General features: G+C 38.2%; 1 protein-coding gene across 1 annotated transcript in view; it reads left to right on the forward strand.

The window, feature by feature from the left end:
• The first annotated feature begins 398 nt into the window (after positions 1–398).
• The window catches only part of LOC111335520 (ankyrin repeat domain-containing protein 17), a 23,121-nt gene continuing 4,273 nt past the window's right edge, over positions 399–19,246 (forward strand). Inside the window, exons 1-24 of the mRNA XM_022941443.2 lie at positions 399–661; positions 3,271–3,409; positions 5,700–5,867; positions 6,631–6,762; positions 6,986–7,387; positions 8,640–8,782; positions 8,948–9,069; positions 9,402–9,469; positions 9,565–9,666; positions 9,776–9,865; positions 10,317–10,426; positions 10,712–10,799; positions 10,937–11,064; positions 11,258–11,978; positions 12,319–12,552; positions 13,357–13,502; positions 13,761–14,117; positions 14,646–14,883; positions 15,571–15,767; positions 16,136–16,430; positions 16,785–16,941; positions 17,598–17,834; positions 17,934–18,086; positions 18,641–19,246. The exon at positions 18,641–19,246 is cut by the window's right edge and continues 683 nt beyond it. Coding sequence (XP_022797178.2) covers positions 530–661; positions 3,271–3,409; positions 5,700–5,867; positions 6,631–6,762; positions 6,986–7,387; positions 8,640–8,782; positions 8,948–9,069; positions 9,402–9,469; positions 9,565–9,666; positions 9,776–9,865; positions 10,317–10,426; positions 10,712–10,799; positions 10,937–11,064; positions 11,258–11,978; positions 12,319–12,552; positions 13,357–13,502; positions 13,761–14,117; positions 14,646–14,883; positions 15,571–15,767; positions 16,136–16,430; positions 16,785–16,941; positions 17,598–17,834; positions 17,934–18,086; positions 18,641–19,246 — 5,165 coding nt within the window. The 5' untranslated portion in view covers positions 399–529. The remainder of the gene's footprint in view (positions 662–3,270; positions 3,410–5,699; positions 5,868–6,630; positions 6,763–6,985; positions 7,388–8,639; positions 8,783–8,947; positions 9,070–9,401; positions 9,470–9,564; positions 9,667–9,775; positions 9,866–10,316; positions 10,427–10,711; positions 10,800–10,936; positions 11,065–11,257; positions 11,979–12,318; positions 12,553–13,356; positions 13,503–13,760; positions 14,118–14,645; positions 14,884–15,570; positions 15,768–16,135; positions 16,431–16,784; positions 16,942–17,597; positions 17,835–17,933; positions 18,087–18,640) is intronic.

Here is a 19,246-nt window from a genome sequence, read left to right on the forward strand (position 1 = left end):
ATTTTGTTCTTCTCCTGGATCTTTTATGCCTCCCCTTTCCCTCACAATATCCTTCGTGTTTTACTTGGTCAAGCTGAAGAAAGGACATCTTAGTCGAAGCGTACTTCCCAAAGGAACTAGTTGACTTTATATCGGCTTCTATATTTAGTGTCTATTTCGTGTGATAAGCTACAATTACAGTGCAAAAATTTTTCGATCCTTTCGTAAAATTGCTTTTTTTAGCTACGCTAACGGAATCTAAAAAAATCTGCTTAAGTTTAATTAGTTCCAAACGTGTATTTGGCGACCAAAGGATCAACTAACACCACATTGACCACCGCGTTCTCTCTTCGCCTTTTGCGCAATCTCAGAGCCGCCATTTACATATATCCGGGGTTTTCCGAGAATCATTTTTACTGTGATGCCTGAAACATGGCGGATCTTGGTGAGAATGTGAACAAGTCTTCGCATTTTTACATCAAGTAACACATGTAATATGCCAAGAAAACATTTAAGACTACTTGTATATAACAGTGAAAACCTGTAGATAATGTCTATTCATCAACAACAGAAGTCAGTGATAAACTCGAGCGCGGTTCCGAACGAAAGGTCGCCGTCGATTTCGGATTCGTCAGACGAGGAAGATGATGATTTGGACGACGAAAGCGCCGAACATTCAGCGGTAATGGCGATTTCATACAATTTGATATTTTTTATGTAATAATATGTTTTAATTTTACTTGGTAACAGAGTTCTTAAGGAAATTTTCCCTTTCTGAAAGAGAGGAAAAATGTTTCTGGTATGTTAATTATTCTAACTCCATGATTAATATTAAAGCTATGAAAGCTAACCCTTCGACTTACGATGGAAAATGTTTGTTTTGAAGAAAACAGAGTCGCCGGGGAGAGATATTCTGAGTCTGAAATAGTTCATTCTGAGAGAAATGGTGGTATGATCCGTGGCAATATTGTTCTTTGTTGTATTTTTGCGATAAAGGCGAATGGTTAGCTTGAGAATAGTAACATGTTCTTTGCCGTAATATTTGGGAACAAGTTTGTTCAGTGTATTTACCCTGTTTTGATGGTACGCTTTACCTTTTGGCGAAGGCTTGAACAAATTTTTTTCGATAAATCAGGAAGGGAAAGACACAAGGAGTCACTTTGTAAGTTGAATTTTGTCTGCGTGTACATTTCTCTTCTGGGGAAATTAACAAAGTGCGATGTTCTTCTGCTGGCAGTCTCTTATTTCAAATCAAGACTTCAATAATGTGAAATTTTATGTGTATGTCAGAGTAATGATTCATGCTCAGGAACTTTGAGTCGTTCGCGAAGCTCAGTACAAGAAGAAGTTGGATTTTTACCTTGAATATAAAATTTTGTTATCGCTACCGATTGCTACGAAAAATTACTACCGAAGCCTCAAACACGTGCCGGAGGAGTGGTCTAAAACTTGTAGATTCTTCAAAGTTTTAATCGTCATTCGTTTGAAATTATATGCTTTTCCTTCCCTTATTTAATCTATTTTTTTCGATTTGTTTTTCCCTCATTCTTAAGTAACCTCAATTTGGGGAAAATGAAAATTGATTATTTCCTATTTGCGTCGAAGAATTTTATGACCTACTGAGCGTGTTTTAGTTTTACATCGTGTTCTTACATCTCATGTAATGTCGAACGCTGGCTGAAAGTATACCACTACGTGCCCTCACAGCTGAGAAAATCATTTAATCAATGTAATGTGATGTTCAGTTGTGTTTTTTTAGTCCAAAAGATGTCACCAAATGGCACGTCCTTCACAACTATTGTGAATTTGCTATTGTATTTTGCGTCAAGGGACAACATGAATTACATAATCACGTTGGTTCGGGACTGGTGCTTTCTACTAATGTTTTTCAAGTATATCCCTATTTTCACAAATTATTTTTACTTCTTTAATGACAATTAAGTTGCCTTCATTGAAATAGTCTTTTGCCCTGGCTTGGAATTTTTATGTAAGGATACTTGTTGTGCAGTGATGTTGAACATATTCTAGAACTTTTCTCTGATTTATCTGTCACCTTCAGTGTAAATTTATGTTCAATATGTCTAACAAGTGTAAAAGTTATGTAGAGCAATAAATGTTTTTTTTGTATTTCTTCAGTACCCTCAAATTATGATATTCTGAGTACTGTGTAAAGACCTTAATTGTAATTTCAAATGTACTAATTCCTGATTTTAGATGTGCATTTAAATTTCAATAATGATGCCACATTTCAAGATGTTTGTGTACATCAAGGTTGCTGCAAAAATGATGTGTTTTCAGTCATTAATACACACTCTGCAAACTAACTCTGTATTTCATTGCACCATGTCCTACATCAAGAAACCATGAAATTAACATTGCCATCTTTTAACATTTCTGCAATGTCCATTGTTATTTTTTGAGTATTGCCATTTCCTTTGTGAGATTTAACATCTGTGCAGTTCAGGGTTTTGTTAAATAGACTCTGGTGAAAATCTATTCATATTGTAAGGTCATAATCCTTGTGAAAGGATTAATGGTGCAGTTGTACATTGTTTACATGGAAATGCTGGTCTTTGGCTTGCATACAATTTCAGTAATGGTTATATCGTGCCAAGGTCAGATTTAACATTTGTGGCATGTTCTAGAATCCTGTTAGGGCTAAACAAGTTTAGTAAACTTCTGAGACCAATTACATGAACATAGGTTATTGAGGTTGTTGTCAGGTTAAGTATTTGATTTGACTCGTCATGGTCAAGGCTGTGGTCTAGCAGTGCCTGGTGTCCCTTGGTGCCTTACTTTTGCTCTTGGGTGACTCAAGAATTTTAGTTTTTTCATAAAAAGCATATGCTGGACACCCTGGATTTCACAGTTTCAGAGCACTGGGCTCCAATCAATTTTCCTTAGGGCACAGCCTTGATGATGTAGGAAATCTTGGTTCCCTCCTCTTGACAGGGCTTTCTTTAAGGCTTTAAAAAAAAGAATAAAGTATCAATGGACTCCTTTGACTCCTCACCATGTTGGAAGTATTCTTTGATCCTATTAGTAGATGATGCAAGGGTTTTGTTTTAAGTTTTTTGGAGATACAAGTCTCCCTTAAAGTGAGTATTGATAGTTATCAGTTCCATCTTTCATATTCTTGACTGCATCTTGAGTTGATAATTGATGGAGTTGTAAATACCCTAAATGTAGTTGTTAATGAGCAAGAGTTTGTCTGTTGCGTATACTTTACAGAATTCTGTAAGATATAAATGAACCCTGTCAAGGTATATAACTACATTCTGTTATTTATAGATGGAGTACATTCTTAGAGCCAAGAGGAGTGAACTCACATCAAAGCTTATGCTGTCTGGTTCCGATGGTCTGAGTAATGACTTAAGGAAGATGGACCCAGAGACTCAGGCACGACTAGAGACTCTTTTGGAAGCTGCAGGTATGTTACCTTTGAACTGCATTGTTTGATTTGTCTTAGAAGAGTGAATGAAAGAATGATGCAATTAGACGAACTTCATTTATTTATTTGTCTCTGACGGATGAAATAAAGGATGATACAATGAGATGCTTGACTTTTATGTGTGTTTTCATTAGTCCTTAATTTTTCAAGTTACAATTTCATGTAAATAAAAGTCAGGGCCAATTTTTCTTTAATAAACAATATAAGATTGGTAGTGTCAATTATTAACTCCTACTACTTACGATAAACTTCTTTACAATGCATACATGTAGTTAGTCCATAAGTCAAGGTTGTTGCTTAGAAATAAGGCTGTGGGTTGAAATTTTCAAGTGAGAATACTCAAAGACAACACCTCAAAGTGTAATGGTTTATTGATCAATTTTTTCCTTTTTAATATTTGAGCCATTTATTCTGAAGAGTGCATTTATGGCTGGATGTGATTTTATACATATGTGTAGGTATTGTGGTTAATTGGCAAGAAATGCAAGAAAAACAAAAAGAGTTGCAATAAAAAGAATGATGGATGCAAGAAACACAAAAGAGAGTCACAATAAAAAAGTGCTCAAACATAATTTTTTTTAGATTTGTGACCGGGCACAGGATTTCGTACACTAATGCTTTACCGTTTAACGAATCAATCCGTTTACTATCCGTTTACTATCCGTTTACTATCCGTTTAAAACGGATCATTAAAGCGTTTAAACGCTTTCTTCATCCGTTTAAACGCTTTGCTCATCCGTTTAACGTTTTCGACAAAACGTTTAAACGGTTAACCTATCCGTTTAAAATAAAATACATCCGTTTAACGGTTACTTGCATCCGTTTAACGAGGAGAGCAAGATTTGTTTTCATGATTATGCAAATTTATTTCGATTGACGTGTACGGCAAAATTTACAACATCCGTGGCTATCGAGTTTCTCATCTTTTATTTCCGTCGATTGAAAGGAAACGGAAATTGCTTTATAAAAGCTGTAATTACACATTACTTTACGAAATCGAATGCAAGATGAAACACGAGCGAAAGAAAGTTGAGTTTTGTTACATGCGTATGCAAAATTGTTTCGATTAACCGACGGTGAAATCTACAAAATCAGCGGCATTTCTTAACGTTTTCACTTGATAGCGCGTTTTCATTTCAGTCAATACGTAGAAGAAACAATGTAGGAACATGAAAAAAAAAAAACGACTTTGCTTCTCAACTCTATTTTCTTTCTATCGAGAATGTTCAGTCCACATGGTATGATTGACAGATTGCTTCCTCTGCTTATACAAATTTTCAAACCCAGTGCGAGCTCCCCAGGGCGAGACTCGCTCTCGGCTTGCTTCACTCGCCAGTGGATAGCTTAATTGCAGGCTAGTAATTTCATTTTACTTAGTTTTCTATCGTTGTCGGTCGAATATTATTGGTATGAAACGTCAGTGTTCCGCATGAACAATTCGTATAATTGTTCGCAACGGTTTCTGATCGATATGTGCATGACTTTCCGCCGTTCTTTAGCCCTCCTCATTCGTTCAAGGTTTTTGTCCATCCGTTTAACATTTTGAGCTATCCATAAAAATAATATTTATAGATGCTGTTCAACCGTTTAACGTTTTAAGCCATCCGTTTATTTTTTTTCTCGGCTGTTTAACGGTTTACGGAATCCGTTTTTGGACTTTGCTCTACCGTTTTACGCTTTGGACTATTCGTTTAAGCGGACATGCAAACCGTTTAAACGCTCTTGCTACCCGTTTACTATCCGTTTACAAACCGTTTATTTTTACCCGTTTAACGGAAAAGCGTTAGTGTACGAAATCCTGTGCCCGGTCACATTTGCTTTACTTTTTTTAATTATTTAGCTTTTGGTAGTGTCACTAATACATGGGTTAGTCAGTTGTATATTCAGATCTTTTCAATTAGATGCTAGCATTTCATATGGAGCAAATGTCAGTGGGTAACATCAGAAGTACCCGTTGTGCCTTAGCAACTAACAAAAGGCCCAAACCCAGCCAGGGATACTTACTTTTTTCATTGGGCGAATTTCACTGGCAGCTGGTACTTTGCAACAACCCAGCATAAGTTACTCAGAAACTCAATAGTTTGCCACAAAGCAGATAGTAGAGGTGATCATGTGCTAAATCTGTTTGGTTCTCCACTAAACAAATAAACAATCTTTCTCAGACAAGGTTACAGCTGTTTGTCTCTGATACTGATAAATCTGGCAGTAATGTAAAAGCTTCTTTAGTTTGGGTTGTAGTAAAGTAATCACTACACTTTTTATCTCTAAGGTGTTGGTAAATTGGCAGATGGAAAAGCATTTACTGATCCTGAAGTACTTCGCCGATTGACTTCATCTGTCAGCTGTGCACTTGATGAGGCTGCAGCTGCTTTGACCAGAATGAGAAGCCAAAATAATGGGTTGCCATCATCAGCTGGACAAACAACTGCAGACTCAGGTTTGTTACATTATAAAAGATACTTTAAAATATTTTTCAATAACCTCTTTAACTAAGCTGAGTTTAATAGGAACTGAAGGCCAGAATTATTTGTTTTAAACTTGGCTGACTGTGATTTTTAGCTGTTCTTCCTAAAATGTCACTTGAATATATGCAGTCAAAGTAGTCTGAAATCACTTTAACCTTTAATTCCCAGAACTGATTAATCTGTAACTTCTCCTTATAATATCCATACATTATCTAGCAAACAGGTAATGAGAATACTCAAACTTATCAGGTAGAAGTTGTTGCCTTGATTGAACAACAAATTCTCCTGACCAGTTTACAAGGAAATGTATAGCAGCTAGAGGGGAGAATTGACAATCAGATCATGGGAGTTAAAGGGTTAAAAAAACTTCATATACCGTACTTTAAAAAAGTATTGCTGTAGATGACAGTCACAGGTGTAGAAGCAACAATTAACTTCCCAGCCAAGAGCTGTTTGGTGAGCTTTGCCATTACTTTATTTACATGTATCTGTGAAAAGCATCTTTTATACTGTTAAGTTCAGTAATGTTAAAAATGTTGTGGTTGGAAATACATATGGAAAGATGGTCAAAAGGTATGGAAAGATGCCAACTTATGACATGTGGGAAAAATAAAAAATTGAACTACTCCCTATGATTTGAACTGAAGACCTTACAATTTTGCAAAGATTTTTAGATTCTTTTGATGAACTGGGATTGATCTGATGTTATTCTTACTTTGTAATGTGTTTAAACAGGAGCTCGAAGTCTTGCAGAAGCTTGCCTCGAAGGGGATGTCAGTGCTGTGCGCAAGTTGCTGGAAGAAGGCTGGAGTGTACATGAACCAACTGATGAAGGAGAAAGTCTACACTCTTTAGCTTGCTCAGCAGGTAATTTCATTGATCAGTTCTCTAACATTGTAGGGTTGTCAACAAGAGTAGGAAGCTGGCAGAAATCTCCACCCACCCATTGTTTTTACCACCCTGTAGGGATTTTCCTTTGGTCTCTGTAATAACATGAAGGGCCAAACAGTCACCTTTTATCCTTCTGTTTCATGATATCAACTTACTTTTGAAGAACTAGATGGTATCCTAATCTTTTATTTTTCAAAAGGTTATTTTGAACTTGCCCAAGTACTGCTTGCAATGAATGCGAGTGTTGATGATCGTGGAAGCAAGGGAGACTGCACTCCTTTGATGGAAGCATCGAGTGGTGGTTATATAGAAATTGTTAGACTGTTACTTGAGCACACTGCTGATGTCAATTCACAATCACAAGCTGGCAACACTGCACTCATCTATGCCTGCTGCGGTGGCTATGAAGATGTGGTAGAAGTGCTTCTAAATCATGGTGCTGATATTGAAGCCCACAATGAGAATGGTCATACCCCCTTGATGGAAGCAGCAAGTGGTGGACATGTCAGTGTTGCCAAGATGTTATTGGAGAGAGGTGCCTGTATTAACTCGCATTCAAATGAGTTCAAGGAGAGTGCATTGACACTAGCATGCTATAAAGGTAAGGGAGTGGATGGACCTGAGCAACACATTCTTCCAACTAATTATTTTGCTAGTAGGGTCTTAGTTTGTCTTATTCTGATCCTTTTTAAGCATCATTTACCTACTTTCTTAATGTACTTTTTGATGTGCCCTAAATGTAACAAATGCTTGCTTGATCCTTATAATATCTATGCCAAGGTTTTAGCACATCACTTACTGTTTCTCTGAGTTATCTTGCTCACATGCATTATCACACTGTTTGACTTGCGGGGTTTGTTTAGAAAATATAGTAAATTTGATAGCTAGGCTTGAAGCTTTTCTTTTATATAGAGACTGCTACTGTTGATATATAGGTGATGTAATTGCAGTTTGACCATTTCAATTTTTCAACCCTAACAATTATCTCATTGATCAGAATAAAGTAACTGAAAATAACAAGGGTTTTAACAACAGAACACTATTCTAGATCTCATCCAAGTGCATATGAAACAGACATCATCAGTGCGTAGTTATTTCTATTACAAGTCTAAACTTTTTGTAGTGTTAGTCTGGCTTTTGATGCTGTTAATTAGGAACTAAGGAAACTTATTATAAAATAAGGAGATCTTTGGATATCTCTTTGATGATGGACTATATCTATTATACAATCCACCAAGCCAGTTAAAAATGGTAATTGGACTGAGTGGAGTCCAATTCATTCTGTAATAATTTGAGCAATTCCTATGATACTTATACCAGCTGTTTACTGAAACAAAGTATCACTGTGACTATCTTTTTGAGAATGATTTGGAGTAGTTTACCTTCCCTTGAACACTGTCTGAATTGAGCTGTACATGTACATAGACCTGTGATGAAGTCTCTACTGGAGCCAAGTGGCTCATCTAGACAGAGCATATCCTGATTTCTATACCATGAAGCAACCAGGGGTATTGTTACTCCTCCCTGGAGGGAATGCTAGTCCATCACAAGGTTACCCTCCAGCATTTTATTAGGCTTCTTTGACAATTTAGCAGAACCCATCTAGACTTGTGGGTGGAGAGAGGCACTGTGAAAGTAAAGTGTTTTTCCCAAGAACCAAAAACAATGACCCAGGTTGGTCTTGAACGAAAGTCCAGTGCAATAATCATCAGGCCACTTCATCTCCCAATGATAAAGCCAAAATAATTTTTCAGGAGATTATAAAGAGGTTTGATTGACTGAGTGATTGTTTTATATGTGCATCAAGTGGTAAAGTCTTTCATTGGTGATGATAAACATTTTTTTTTCTCAAGGTCATCTTGAAATGGTCAAATTTCTTCTTGATGCTGGAGCTGATCAAGAGCACAAGACAGATGAGATGCACACTGCGCTGATGGAAGCTTCCATGGATGGACATGTGGAAGTGGCCAGACTTCTCTTGGATCACGGGGCACAAGTAGGAACAAAGAAACCTTGCTAAACTGTTCAGTTATTAATCGTAACGGTGGCCAATTTACCATTTCAACTTTGTTGATATATTCAAATTGTTCAGTTATTGGCTTGGATGGTGAATAAAGTTGTGGCAAATTATAAATTGAATTCTCATTTGGTTATTTTGTAGGTTAACATGCCAGCTGATAGTTTTGAGTCACCCCTAACATTGGCAGCTTGTGGTGGACATGTGGAACTAGCTGACTTGCTTATTAAGAGAGGTGCATTCCTGGAAGAAGTAAATGATGAAGGGTATGCAAAGAGAAACTATAGTTGTTTTGATGATAGAAACTCCTAACAATCTTGTGTCTTGCACTTGTAAAGAAACTGTTCACAAGATAAATTGGAAGGGGATGACTAAGATAGCTTGCTTTTAATAGTAATTGATTGAAATGGTGGTGGTTTGTAACAGGGGGTAAACGGTCATTTGCAGGACTTTGTGGTTTGCTTGACACACCTTAAGAACAAAGTAATCATTGAACATTCTAGAGGGCAGAGTCGTCCGCCCCCTCCCCACCACCATGTAACTTCTCTTCAAAGTAGTACGGTACCAAGGTTACATAGATATATTGTTTGTGTTTCAGGTACACTCCTCTCATGGAAGCTTCTCGTGAAGGTCATCTAGATATGGTTGCTCTGCTACTTGAACATGGTAACCAATTATTTGACAGTTAATTCAGGTCTGAAACTTGATGGTTTGCTCTGTTAGGTGAATTCATGTAACACTGACACTGTGCTTTGCTTCAGGAGCTGATATTCATGCACAAACAGAGGAAACTCAAGAGACAGCTTTGAGTTTGGCTTGTTGTGGTGGTTTTCAAGATGTAGCTGCATTTCTTCTTCAAGCAGGTACAGCAGTTAGTGTGCTTTCTATCAATTCTGAACCAGGAGTGACTTATAATAGAAAAGTCATAGACATGAGCTTTGCAATATTTTGACTTTTGTCTCTTCTTTGCAGGTGCTTCCATTGAGCAGGGCTCATCAACTCCCCTCATGGAAGCTGCTCAGGAAGGACATGTTGATCTTGTTAAATTCTTGCTAGAACAAGGTACGGGGATCATGTGAATCTAAATTCAGCTTACTTATCTAGAGTGGGAATGTGAGCTCTTACTTTATATGTAACACATCAACATACTTACATGTAGCTAATTAATGTTTAAAGATTGTACATCCACTCACCTTGCATGTGAAAGATTAGCAAAGAAAAGTTTAGTAGATGCCCTATCCAGTATATTTAATAAGAAAGTAAGTATAGAGACTTCTATTGTAATATCTACAAACTGCCTGAAAAACCAAAGGAAACTTGTAGGTTTGTAGTTAGTCTGTCACAATATAGAGTTCAATTTAATCATTTTTTTTTTCTTTTCTATAGAGTGAGCCATTCTTATATATTTTGGTCACTATTAAGACATTTTTGACCTTAAGATTGCCACATTGATATAATTTGCAGAGTAATTTTAAAGGAGGAAAAAATTATACAACTTGAACTTTAATTATAGGGGCTGATGTTAATGCAACAACTGCAACTGGTGATACCCCACTGTCATTTTCATGTGAGAATGGTCACACTGATGTCGCTGATGTCCTACTATCTGCTGGAGCTAAATTGGTAAGGTTTTTGTTTCCTTACAACTTGTATCTTGCTCGGTAAGGCTGGGGCTGGGAACATCTAATTAATCCTATCAGTTTGATTTGTTAAACAGGCCATTTTTAGTATATTAAAATTCTAACATGGCTCTAAGGCAATGGGGGAACAGAGCAAAAGAATTTAATTATTCATCCCTCAACCTTGATGTGATTTCTTTTGTTTTACCCCCCCCCCCCCCTCAGGCCCTGGATACAAGTTTGAATGTTGATATATTGAAAATGGCCTACTGATCTGTCTTTCTAACAGGAGCACGAGTCTGAAGCTGGCCGCACACCTCTTATGAAAGCAGCAAGAGCTGGACATCTCTGTACAGTTCAGTTTCTCATCAGTAGAGGTTAGTTGTTGACAACACCTCAAGAGATATGAATTTTGTTTTATTGTGGTTCTTTGTGGAAGCCGTGTGGACATAGGTAGTGCAATGGTTAAGGGTATAGTGAATGAGGATTTACGTGGGTTTAACCTTTTTTGTAGGAGCTGATGTTAACCGACAGACTACTGCGAATGATCACACTGTTCTTTCTCTTGCTTGTGCTGGTGGACACTTAGCAGTGGTAGAGTTGCTATTAGCACATGGTGCTGACCCTTTGCATAAGTTAAAGGTGAGAACTATAAGTTACAGTTTACTGGATATACTTTAAATCACTAGCTTTGATATCATGTCTTTCCTGTCTGAGAATAAGTTTAGTTTGAAAAGTTCACCATACAACAAATCTGACACTTGTGCAGTATTATTCTAAAACAAGATTTGTTTCTGAAAATTTGGACCACTTTTTTATTTTCATTATACCATAGGATAATTCCAACATCTTGATAGAGGCAGCCAAAGGAGGCCATGCAGCTGTTATATGTTTCCTCTTGGAAAACCCCATTGTTTCCAACCCCCCAGCAGAACTACCACTGCATTCAATGCCTTCTACTCTTCCCACTCCCACTGTGCCACCACCCAGAGTGCCTCCTGTTCATGCAACCCAACCTCCGCTGATGGAACATCCTGAACTGCCTGATATGACTGCAGAGGCATTGTTGAACCAGCAGCTGTTAAACCAATTGTCAAACACTCCTTTGTCACCTCATTCACCTCTTCTGTTAAACACTCCTGCCAACTTTGTTGTGCCAGAAATGCCAACTACATCTTGCTCCACTTCTTCCACTATGTCATCTGTAAGCCAGTCAATGTCTGACATGTCAACAAACATGACCTCAACCGCCGTGCAGACTGATAACAAGGTTGTCATTTGCGAAAAGCTGCAGCTCATTCAAGGGAAGCTAGCCAAAGCCTTGAAGAGTGCCAACCTCTCCCTGGAGAATATACCCCCTGAGCTTCTCCAGAGTGTCAACGAGGAAGTATCAGCACTGAATCTTGAGGGAGAGGAAATTGCCTTGCCTCCATCACCCTTCTCTGTGGGAGCTGTAACTGGTGGGATTACTGATGATCAGGATGGAATTGAAGGTTTAATGGTTGCAGAACCTGCTCAGACTCTTCATGACACCATCGGAGACATGCTATCTGAAGGTATTTATTTGGTTTCAAAGTATTGCACTGTGATACAAACCTGTAGTAGTCTAAGCACTTTAAAGTGATAAGATTTGAGTAACCCTCCTCTAAAATAGAATTGTTGTTTTAATCAAAGTTTTAAAGTTGATTAATTTATTTAGTCAGTGTCTACATATATTTGTGCTTTTATTTGTTTTTGTTTTTTTTTGGGGGGGGGGGAGTGGTAGGGGGGACAAGAAGGATTGTTTTGGAAATCCAGATATATAGGTTGTTGCTCATACTGTAGGGTGTTACCTTCTTAACCAAAAAATTATTACCCACATTGTGTATATGTTCTTTTTTTTTTTTTTCGTTTTAGATTCAAGTAATAACAGTGGTCCCCCTACTCCTCCAGATCTTAGTACATCATCAGTGCCACTGACACCCACCCCATCCCCAGCTTCACCTCAGTTTCCTCCAATGATTGATGTGGATCAGCAAACAGACAGTAACTCAGATACGGCTCTCACTTTGGCAGCTGCTGGAGGGCATGATGAACTGGTGACTCTTCTGCTTGTTAAAGGCTCTGATATTGAGCACAGGGACAAGAAAGGTAGAATGATTGATTCACAATTGAATAAAATGTTATTAGATAGAAATTGAATAAAATATTGTTAGATATAGCTCTTTGGCATATAAAGCTCTGCTTTCATGTCCAAATTGAGCACTGTGGGATGAGTCATTGCCGCTAGCATTGTGCATAGCTCACTAGGCTCTTCTTGTTTGAGCACTCTGGCATGGCTTAGACAATACCACAAGCGTGGGATCGTTTGGGGATCCATATTGGTTCTCCCCCATCCTAGCATCAGCACTGCACTGATGAGGCCCAGAAGGCCGAGACAGTACCGTCTGCAGTTAGTTATTCATTTTATTTCAATATCTTTGTTACAAGTTGTCAAAGGTCTTTGTACATCATCTCAATGTCCATTCAAATGAACTTTTCCTATTATTGGAGGCTTTCTTGACTTATCAAGCCAAAGAATATGACCACGAAATTTCAACTTACTTTGCTTGTCATAGCTATAAAATAATAATGATGAAAAAAATGTGAGTTGTATACTTACATGTACGTGTATTTATATATTCAAGGGATTTTATATACCTTGTGAACAATTTACAACAGCTTCTCAATTAACTATAATTTTCAGAGAGAACACCACATCCTGTTGTGCATTAACATTAATTACTTTTGTCTTCTATTGTTTTGATTTCCCAGTAAGATGTTGACACCTCAGTTTGCTTATAGACCTCTTATTTAACCTGTTTGTTGGGAAGGGATTTGTTACATACTTGTAGGTATGACTTGGTTTTTGTAGAAATTTCATTCCAATTTTTCCTTTTATTTTCTATTATGTAGGCTGCACTCCTTTGATTCTGGCTGCAACAGCTGGCCATGCTTCAACTGTTGAGATTCTGTTAGATAATAGAGCAGAAATTGAAGCCCAATCAGATCGAACCAAGGACACTGCACTTTCCCTGGCATGCTCTGGTGGTAGGCAAGAGGTTAGTGATACATTTACTTGTATTTGAAGGAAGGGATTATTTCCCTCATATATGTATATGCTGGAGAAATAGATATATTTTATGATGATTTAGACTGAATTTTGGTGAAGTCAGAGTGAAGTGTTTTTTCTTTTTTTTTTTTGTTAGGAAAAATTTTAGTCAAATACCTTTTAAATGGATAGCAGTAGGAAAGATAAAGCACTTACAACCTGTACTTGTTCATTTGCCTTATTTTTGTTATGATATATTTTTCATTAGGTGGTGGAGCTACTAATTGCTAAAGGAGCCAACTTTGAACACCGCAATGTCTCAGACTACACTCCACTCAGTCTTGCAGCATCTGGAGGATATGTTGGTATCATCAAACTCTTACTGAGCCATGGAGCTGAGATCAATTCCCGCACTGGAAGCAAATTGGGCATATCTCCATTAATGTTAGCATCAATGAATGGCCACACAGCAGCTGTTAAACTACTGTTAGACATGGGAAGTGACATCAATGCTCAGATTGAAACTAACAGAAATACTGCTCTAACATTGGCTTGTTTTCAAGGGCGACATGAAGTTGTTAACCTTTTGGTGGAAAGGAAGGCAAACATTGAACACCGTGCAAAGGTAATTAAGTATTCTAGATAATTATTTACTTGTTGAAAGCCAGCAGAGAGCTGAACTCTTTGCAATGGTGATGCCTTAGCACAGATGATATGATTTACTGTGTAGCATGAAAATTTTGTGGGGTTTTGTTTGCCAATTTTGTGATTGGTCCTTGATTCAAAAACTTAAGTGCTAACAAAAGATAATTCCTACCAAATGATAAAGCTAAACATATTGCCCACAGTCAAGGAAAAACTTCTGCCTCTGAACTGAAAAAAGTCATTTCCCTAAGTCTCTAATCTGCAAACAGAATTCTCTAGAAATACTTACAACCCAGACATAACATGATAGCATTAATGGAATACCACTAACAATATTGTCATCTACAGGACTTCCCTCACATTCATGTTAAACATCACACAACGAAATACTGTTTTCATTGATGCTGTGTTATTTTCTTCCGTAGTTGTATTCTGAGTATGAACAGACAAGACAATATTTGTGTAAATTATTGTCATATTTATTTCTCTGTGGTTATTTTTAATACAGACTGGTCTGACACCACTCATGGAGGCTGCTTCTGGTGGGTATGTGGAGGTGGGAAGAATCCTTCTTGATAAAGGATGTGATGTCAATGCCCCTCCTGTTCCTTCTTCTCGGGACACAGCGCTGACCATAGCTGCTGACAAGGGACATTACAAATTCTGTGACTTGTTGTTGTCACGGGGTGCAATGGTAGATGTTAAGAACAAGAAGGGCAATTCTCCACTTTGGTTGGCTGCAAATGGTAGGTACATGTACATGCAACTGATGATAGCTATCCTTTTGATGAATAAGTGTTTGATTGTTTGCTCTATAAACTCTTGTAATACTGTGCCAGTGGAAGTAATCAATGGCTTGAAGTAATCCATACCATATAAAGGTTCTAACTTAACCCTTAAACTCAAAGAAGTGATTAACATGTAATGGTAATTTCTCCCTATAATATTCATACATTATCAAGAAAAAAGGTAATGAGAATTCTCAAACTAACCAGAAGTGAGAAGTAACAATCAGATCCTGGGAGTTAAAGGGTTAATTGGTGTCCACACAAAATTTTCACTGTAACATACATCTAGGAGAGTACATTAATGTTTTATCTCATAAACATTGTTAGCTAAAAATTTTTATTTGCAATGTGGTTAGAGGTAGCAGACACACACATATTAGGTTTTCTAAACCACTACCAAGTAGGAAAATGTTAGTTTAAAGGCTTCAAGCTGACAAAAAATCAAAAAAACAAAAAAACAAAACAAAACAAAAACAAACAAAGTTACTTGATATATATTTAGCTTAACTGTCCAGGTAACTTTATTTGCTTGTCTTGGGGAGAAAAGGTTGTTCTTTCCTATATTAATGATCTTTTCTTATATTGCTAGAGTTTTGATGTGATTATCCGTAGGATATTAATTGTGAAGTGTTCTTTGATATTTAGGGGGCCATCTGGAAGTCTGTCAGCAGCTGTTTAGTTATGGTGCTGATGTTGATAGTCAGGACAATAGGAAGGTGTCCGTTCTAATGGCAGCATTTAGAAAGGGCCATCTTAAAGTTATTAAGTGGCTTGTTAAGCATGTCCATCAGTTCCCATCAGACTCTGAGTGCACAAGATTTGTTTCTACGCTTTCTGATAAGGTGAGAATTTTTTTTCATTGAAAAATTTTTCTTGATTTGGAATGCTTGTAATCCATCTAAGTGTGTGATCTTTGTGGAAGGTAGAATGGATTTCTGTTACCACAAAGAACCCTAAGTTCAGAGTTCTGGGTTTAGCTTGGGCTAAGTGATTGTGTTATTGTTGTTGTTGTTGTTTTTGTTTTTGGCTCAACGATTTATTGTAACAATTCTTCTGTCTGGTACAAGCAAACTTCAATTGAAACCAAATAAATTACTTGAGAATACCTGCGATCGACCAGCACCTTGTCAAGGCGTCAGTTAATCCTACATGTCCTTTCTAGGTGATAGTTTTGTTTGTTCAAAATAAACAACTCATATTTTTGTTCCAGGAGCTCTTGAACAAATGTCACAAGAACATGGAGATCATAATAAGTGCTAAAGATCGTCAGGCTGCGGAAGCCAATAAGAATGCATCCATACTCTTGGAGCAGATAGATTTGGAGAAAGAACGGGAGGAGCTGAAGAAGGCAGCTGCTGCCAGAAAGAGGGACAAAAAGAAACAGAAAAAGAAGAAGAAGCTGCAGGCAGAAAAGGATACTGAAACAAATGTGAAAAACATGGCTGAAAAAGAAAACAGTGATGATAGCAGTGAGCCCGAGAGGAAGGTCTCAGCTGAAAACGGTGGTAAGTGTTTTTTCAAATTTGCAGTAGTGATAGTTTGAAATGAATTCTTGAAGTACACTCTCCTTGGTTATTTTGTTAGTTTGTAAAGAGTGTAGACGACACTTTTTCTGAGGAAAAAAACATGAAAGAAAATCAATACATATGAAATCTCGTTTCTCAGTTCGAGGAGAACTCAGGGTCTTGTTTAAAAAATTAATGCTAAAAATGGTTTATCTTCACAAGGTAACCTTACGCTCAGAGCACTTCCACAGCGACAAAGGCTACAATACACCGCACAAATGAAACCTTTTGTCTTCTATACGAGGACAAGAATGTAGAACAGAACTAATTATGTTTTTCTCCCCTTTTTTTCAGTTAATGCAGGTGTCCTACCCCCTCCTTTGACCACCTCAGCTGTGATTGACAGCAACAGTGTCAGTGGCGTCAGGACGAGGAAGTCATCAACAGGTTCCTTAGACACGCTCACGAGTATCGCAATCACTGCTGCTGTGACCACCACCTCCACTGGAAAGTAAGTACACAGATTTCACTGTTAGGGGTTAACCGTTTGGAGATCTTGGCTGCCATTCCTTTGTGAGTAATCAGGCAGCACTGAATCATACATTTGTCTTGCAAACTAATGGAGACAAAGTTATAAGGTGGTTAAAATTGAATAACTGAGTCTGTTCAGATGATATCCGTGGTTAGCGGAGTGCAGTGGTTATGAACCTAAAAGTTGTCTTGGTGTTTTATTCATTGTTGATTTTTGCCGGCTTTCATAACCGTTCACGTCGTGTAACTATGTGGAATTGTAGCAATGTTATACCCACAATATAAAGAGCAGCCCACGCTAGACTGTTAGTTGAGAGGTCTGAGATTAAGAACTGGCCAGGCCACTGTGTTGTGTCCTTTTCCATGTTTCTCTAATCTCACAATGCTGCTCCTCCATTTAGGAGTAGGGACAACGGGCTGGCAGCCAAGCCCGACGTGGGTAACGTGTGCGATAGAGTAACAACACTCCTGGTCGGTTCATGCGCCTTGTAGGCCACTTGGCTTGTTTGCAGAGTTTTACCATCATTTTTTGTTCTCCTCTTTCTTAAATAGCAGTTCTGTAATGAAAGATTCATTCAAGTGTTGCTAAATTAGTGAGAATAATTTTGATAAAGTGACTTGTTCTATTTTTGTCAGATCGACCGATGTGATCAGTGTCATGAAAACTGCGGAGATCACCAAGGTAGTGGCCAGCACCATCATGACCCAAACCACTCCTCACAGTGCATTGTCACCCATCACTGTGGCCACTGCTGCAGCTCAATGTCTCGCTGTTACTCTAACTACCACAACAGCTACTACTAAGATATCAACTTTACCGAGTCCGAAGAAGGGCAAAAAACACGAGGATGGCTGGAAGGAAGTTGTAAGAAGGTATGAAGCACTGTTGCTGTCAAAACCTGAAAAATTTGGACTGAGTATCGTTGTGAATTAACCACCTTCTGTGATAACTCTGGCTTTTTACTTTTTTAGATCGAAGAAAATGTCCGTCTCATCGTCTGTGATAAGCCGTGTGATTGGTCGTGGAGGGTGCAATATTAACGCTATCCGCGAAACAACCGGAGCCCACATCGATATCGATACCAATCGACAGAAAACAACCGGCAGCTGTATAGTTACGATTAAGTAAGTTTTGTTGTAGCATTTTCGAAAGTGGTTATTAGAGGAAATAGAGGGAAGAGAATTTAATCATCGGTAAACTAAGCTTGCGCATGTAGATGCCCATACTTTTCTTTTTAATTTTTGGGCGACTTTACTTTACCTGAGCAGTACAGGATTTCTTCCGTTCTTACGTGGTTTCACCTGGATACTACGAGGGTTGGAAGAATTTGAAACGGTTTGAATTGTCTTCAAGAATTCTCTTAACCTTTCGAATTTTAAGATAAGGCTGTGTTAATACGAGAAAAGTCTTCTACTGCTGTCTGAAATATTTCTAAAAAATACGCGCGAATCTTAAAGTCATACTAATGTTTGCATCCTCTCACCTAAAAACGCTTATTAACCAATTGAAGCGCGGCACAATCTAATTTCTTTTTTATTTAATTTATTACTTTATAGACAGATCACTCATGTCTATTAACATTGGTTCAATAAAAAGAGTACAAAAGTTATTGCGAGGCCAAGAAAAAGCTGGGACACCAAGGGAAATAACTAACAGTATTGAAATTTTCATTTTCCAGGGGACCAGCCGATGCAACACGACAAGCGCACCAGCTCATCTCAGCGCTTGTCAAGGATCCCGAGTGTGACATAAACGACGTTCTTCCTCGAAAAAAGCACCTTCATTCTCAAATTAGCCGTTCAGCTGTCGCTACAACAACAACAACAACGACAATCACTACATCAGTCACATCCACAGTCTCTCATCACAGAACTCTGTCTGAACCTAAACCTACCAACACGTCCTCCAAAGGCCCTTCTACGACACATTCTGCGCAATCGAAACCTAACACCAAAACGACAACATCTGGTGGTCGTCAAAGTTTGTCCAGCTCATGGCCGTCTGCTAATAGTATCCCTGTGACGCACCCTGCGGTAACCGCATCCGTCAGCACCACCACAGCTAAGAGCACCGTGACTTCAACTCACATGCCGAGCACTGCACGATGGGCGAGCACCACACAAACTGCCTCTAATACCAGCAAGAAAACACCGCTGGCTGCTGCTCAAGTAGCTACGACGGGTTCCCTTACTAGCGTCGCTCCTGTGACCTCAGCGCCAGTGAGGAAGCCATCGGGTGGAAACTCAAATATCAGTAGTTCATCTAGTTCTGGTGTAGTGAAGCC

Source organism: Stylophora pistillata, chromosome 1 (genome assembly GCF_964205215.1).
Source record: "Stylophora pistillata chromosome 1, jaStyPist1.2, whole genome shotgun sequence".
Taxonomy (NCBI): Eukaryota; Metazoa; Cnidaria; class Anthozoa; order Scleractinia; family Pocilloporidae; genus Stylophora; species Stylophora pistillata.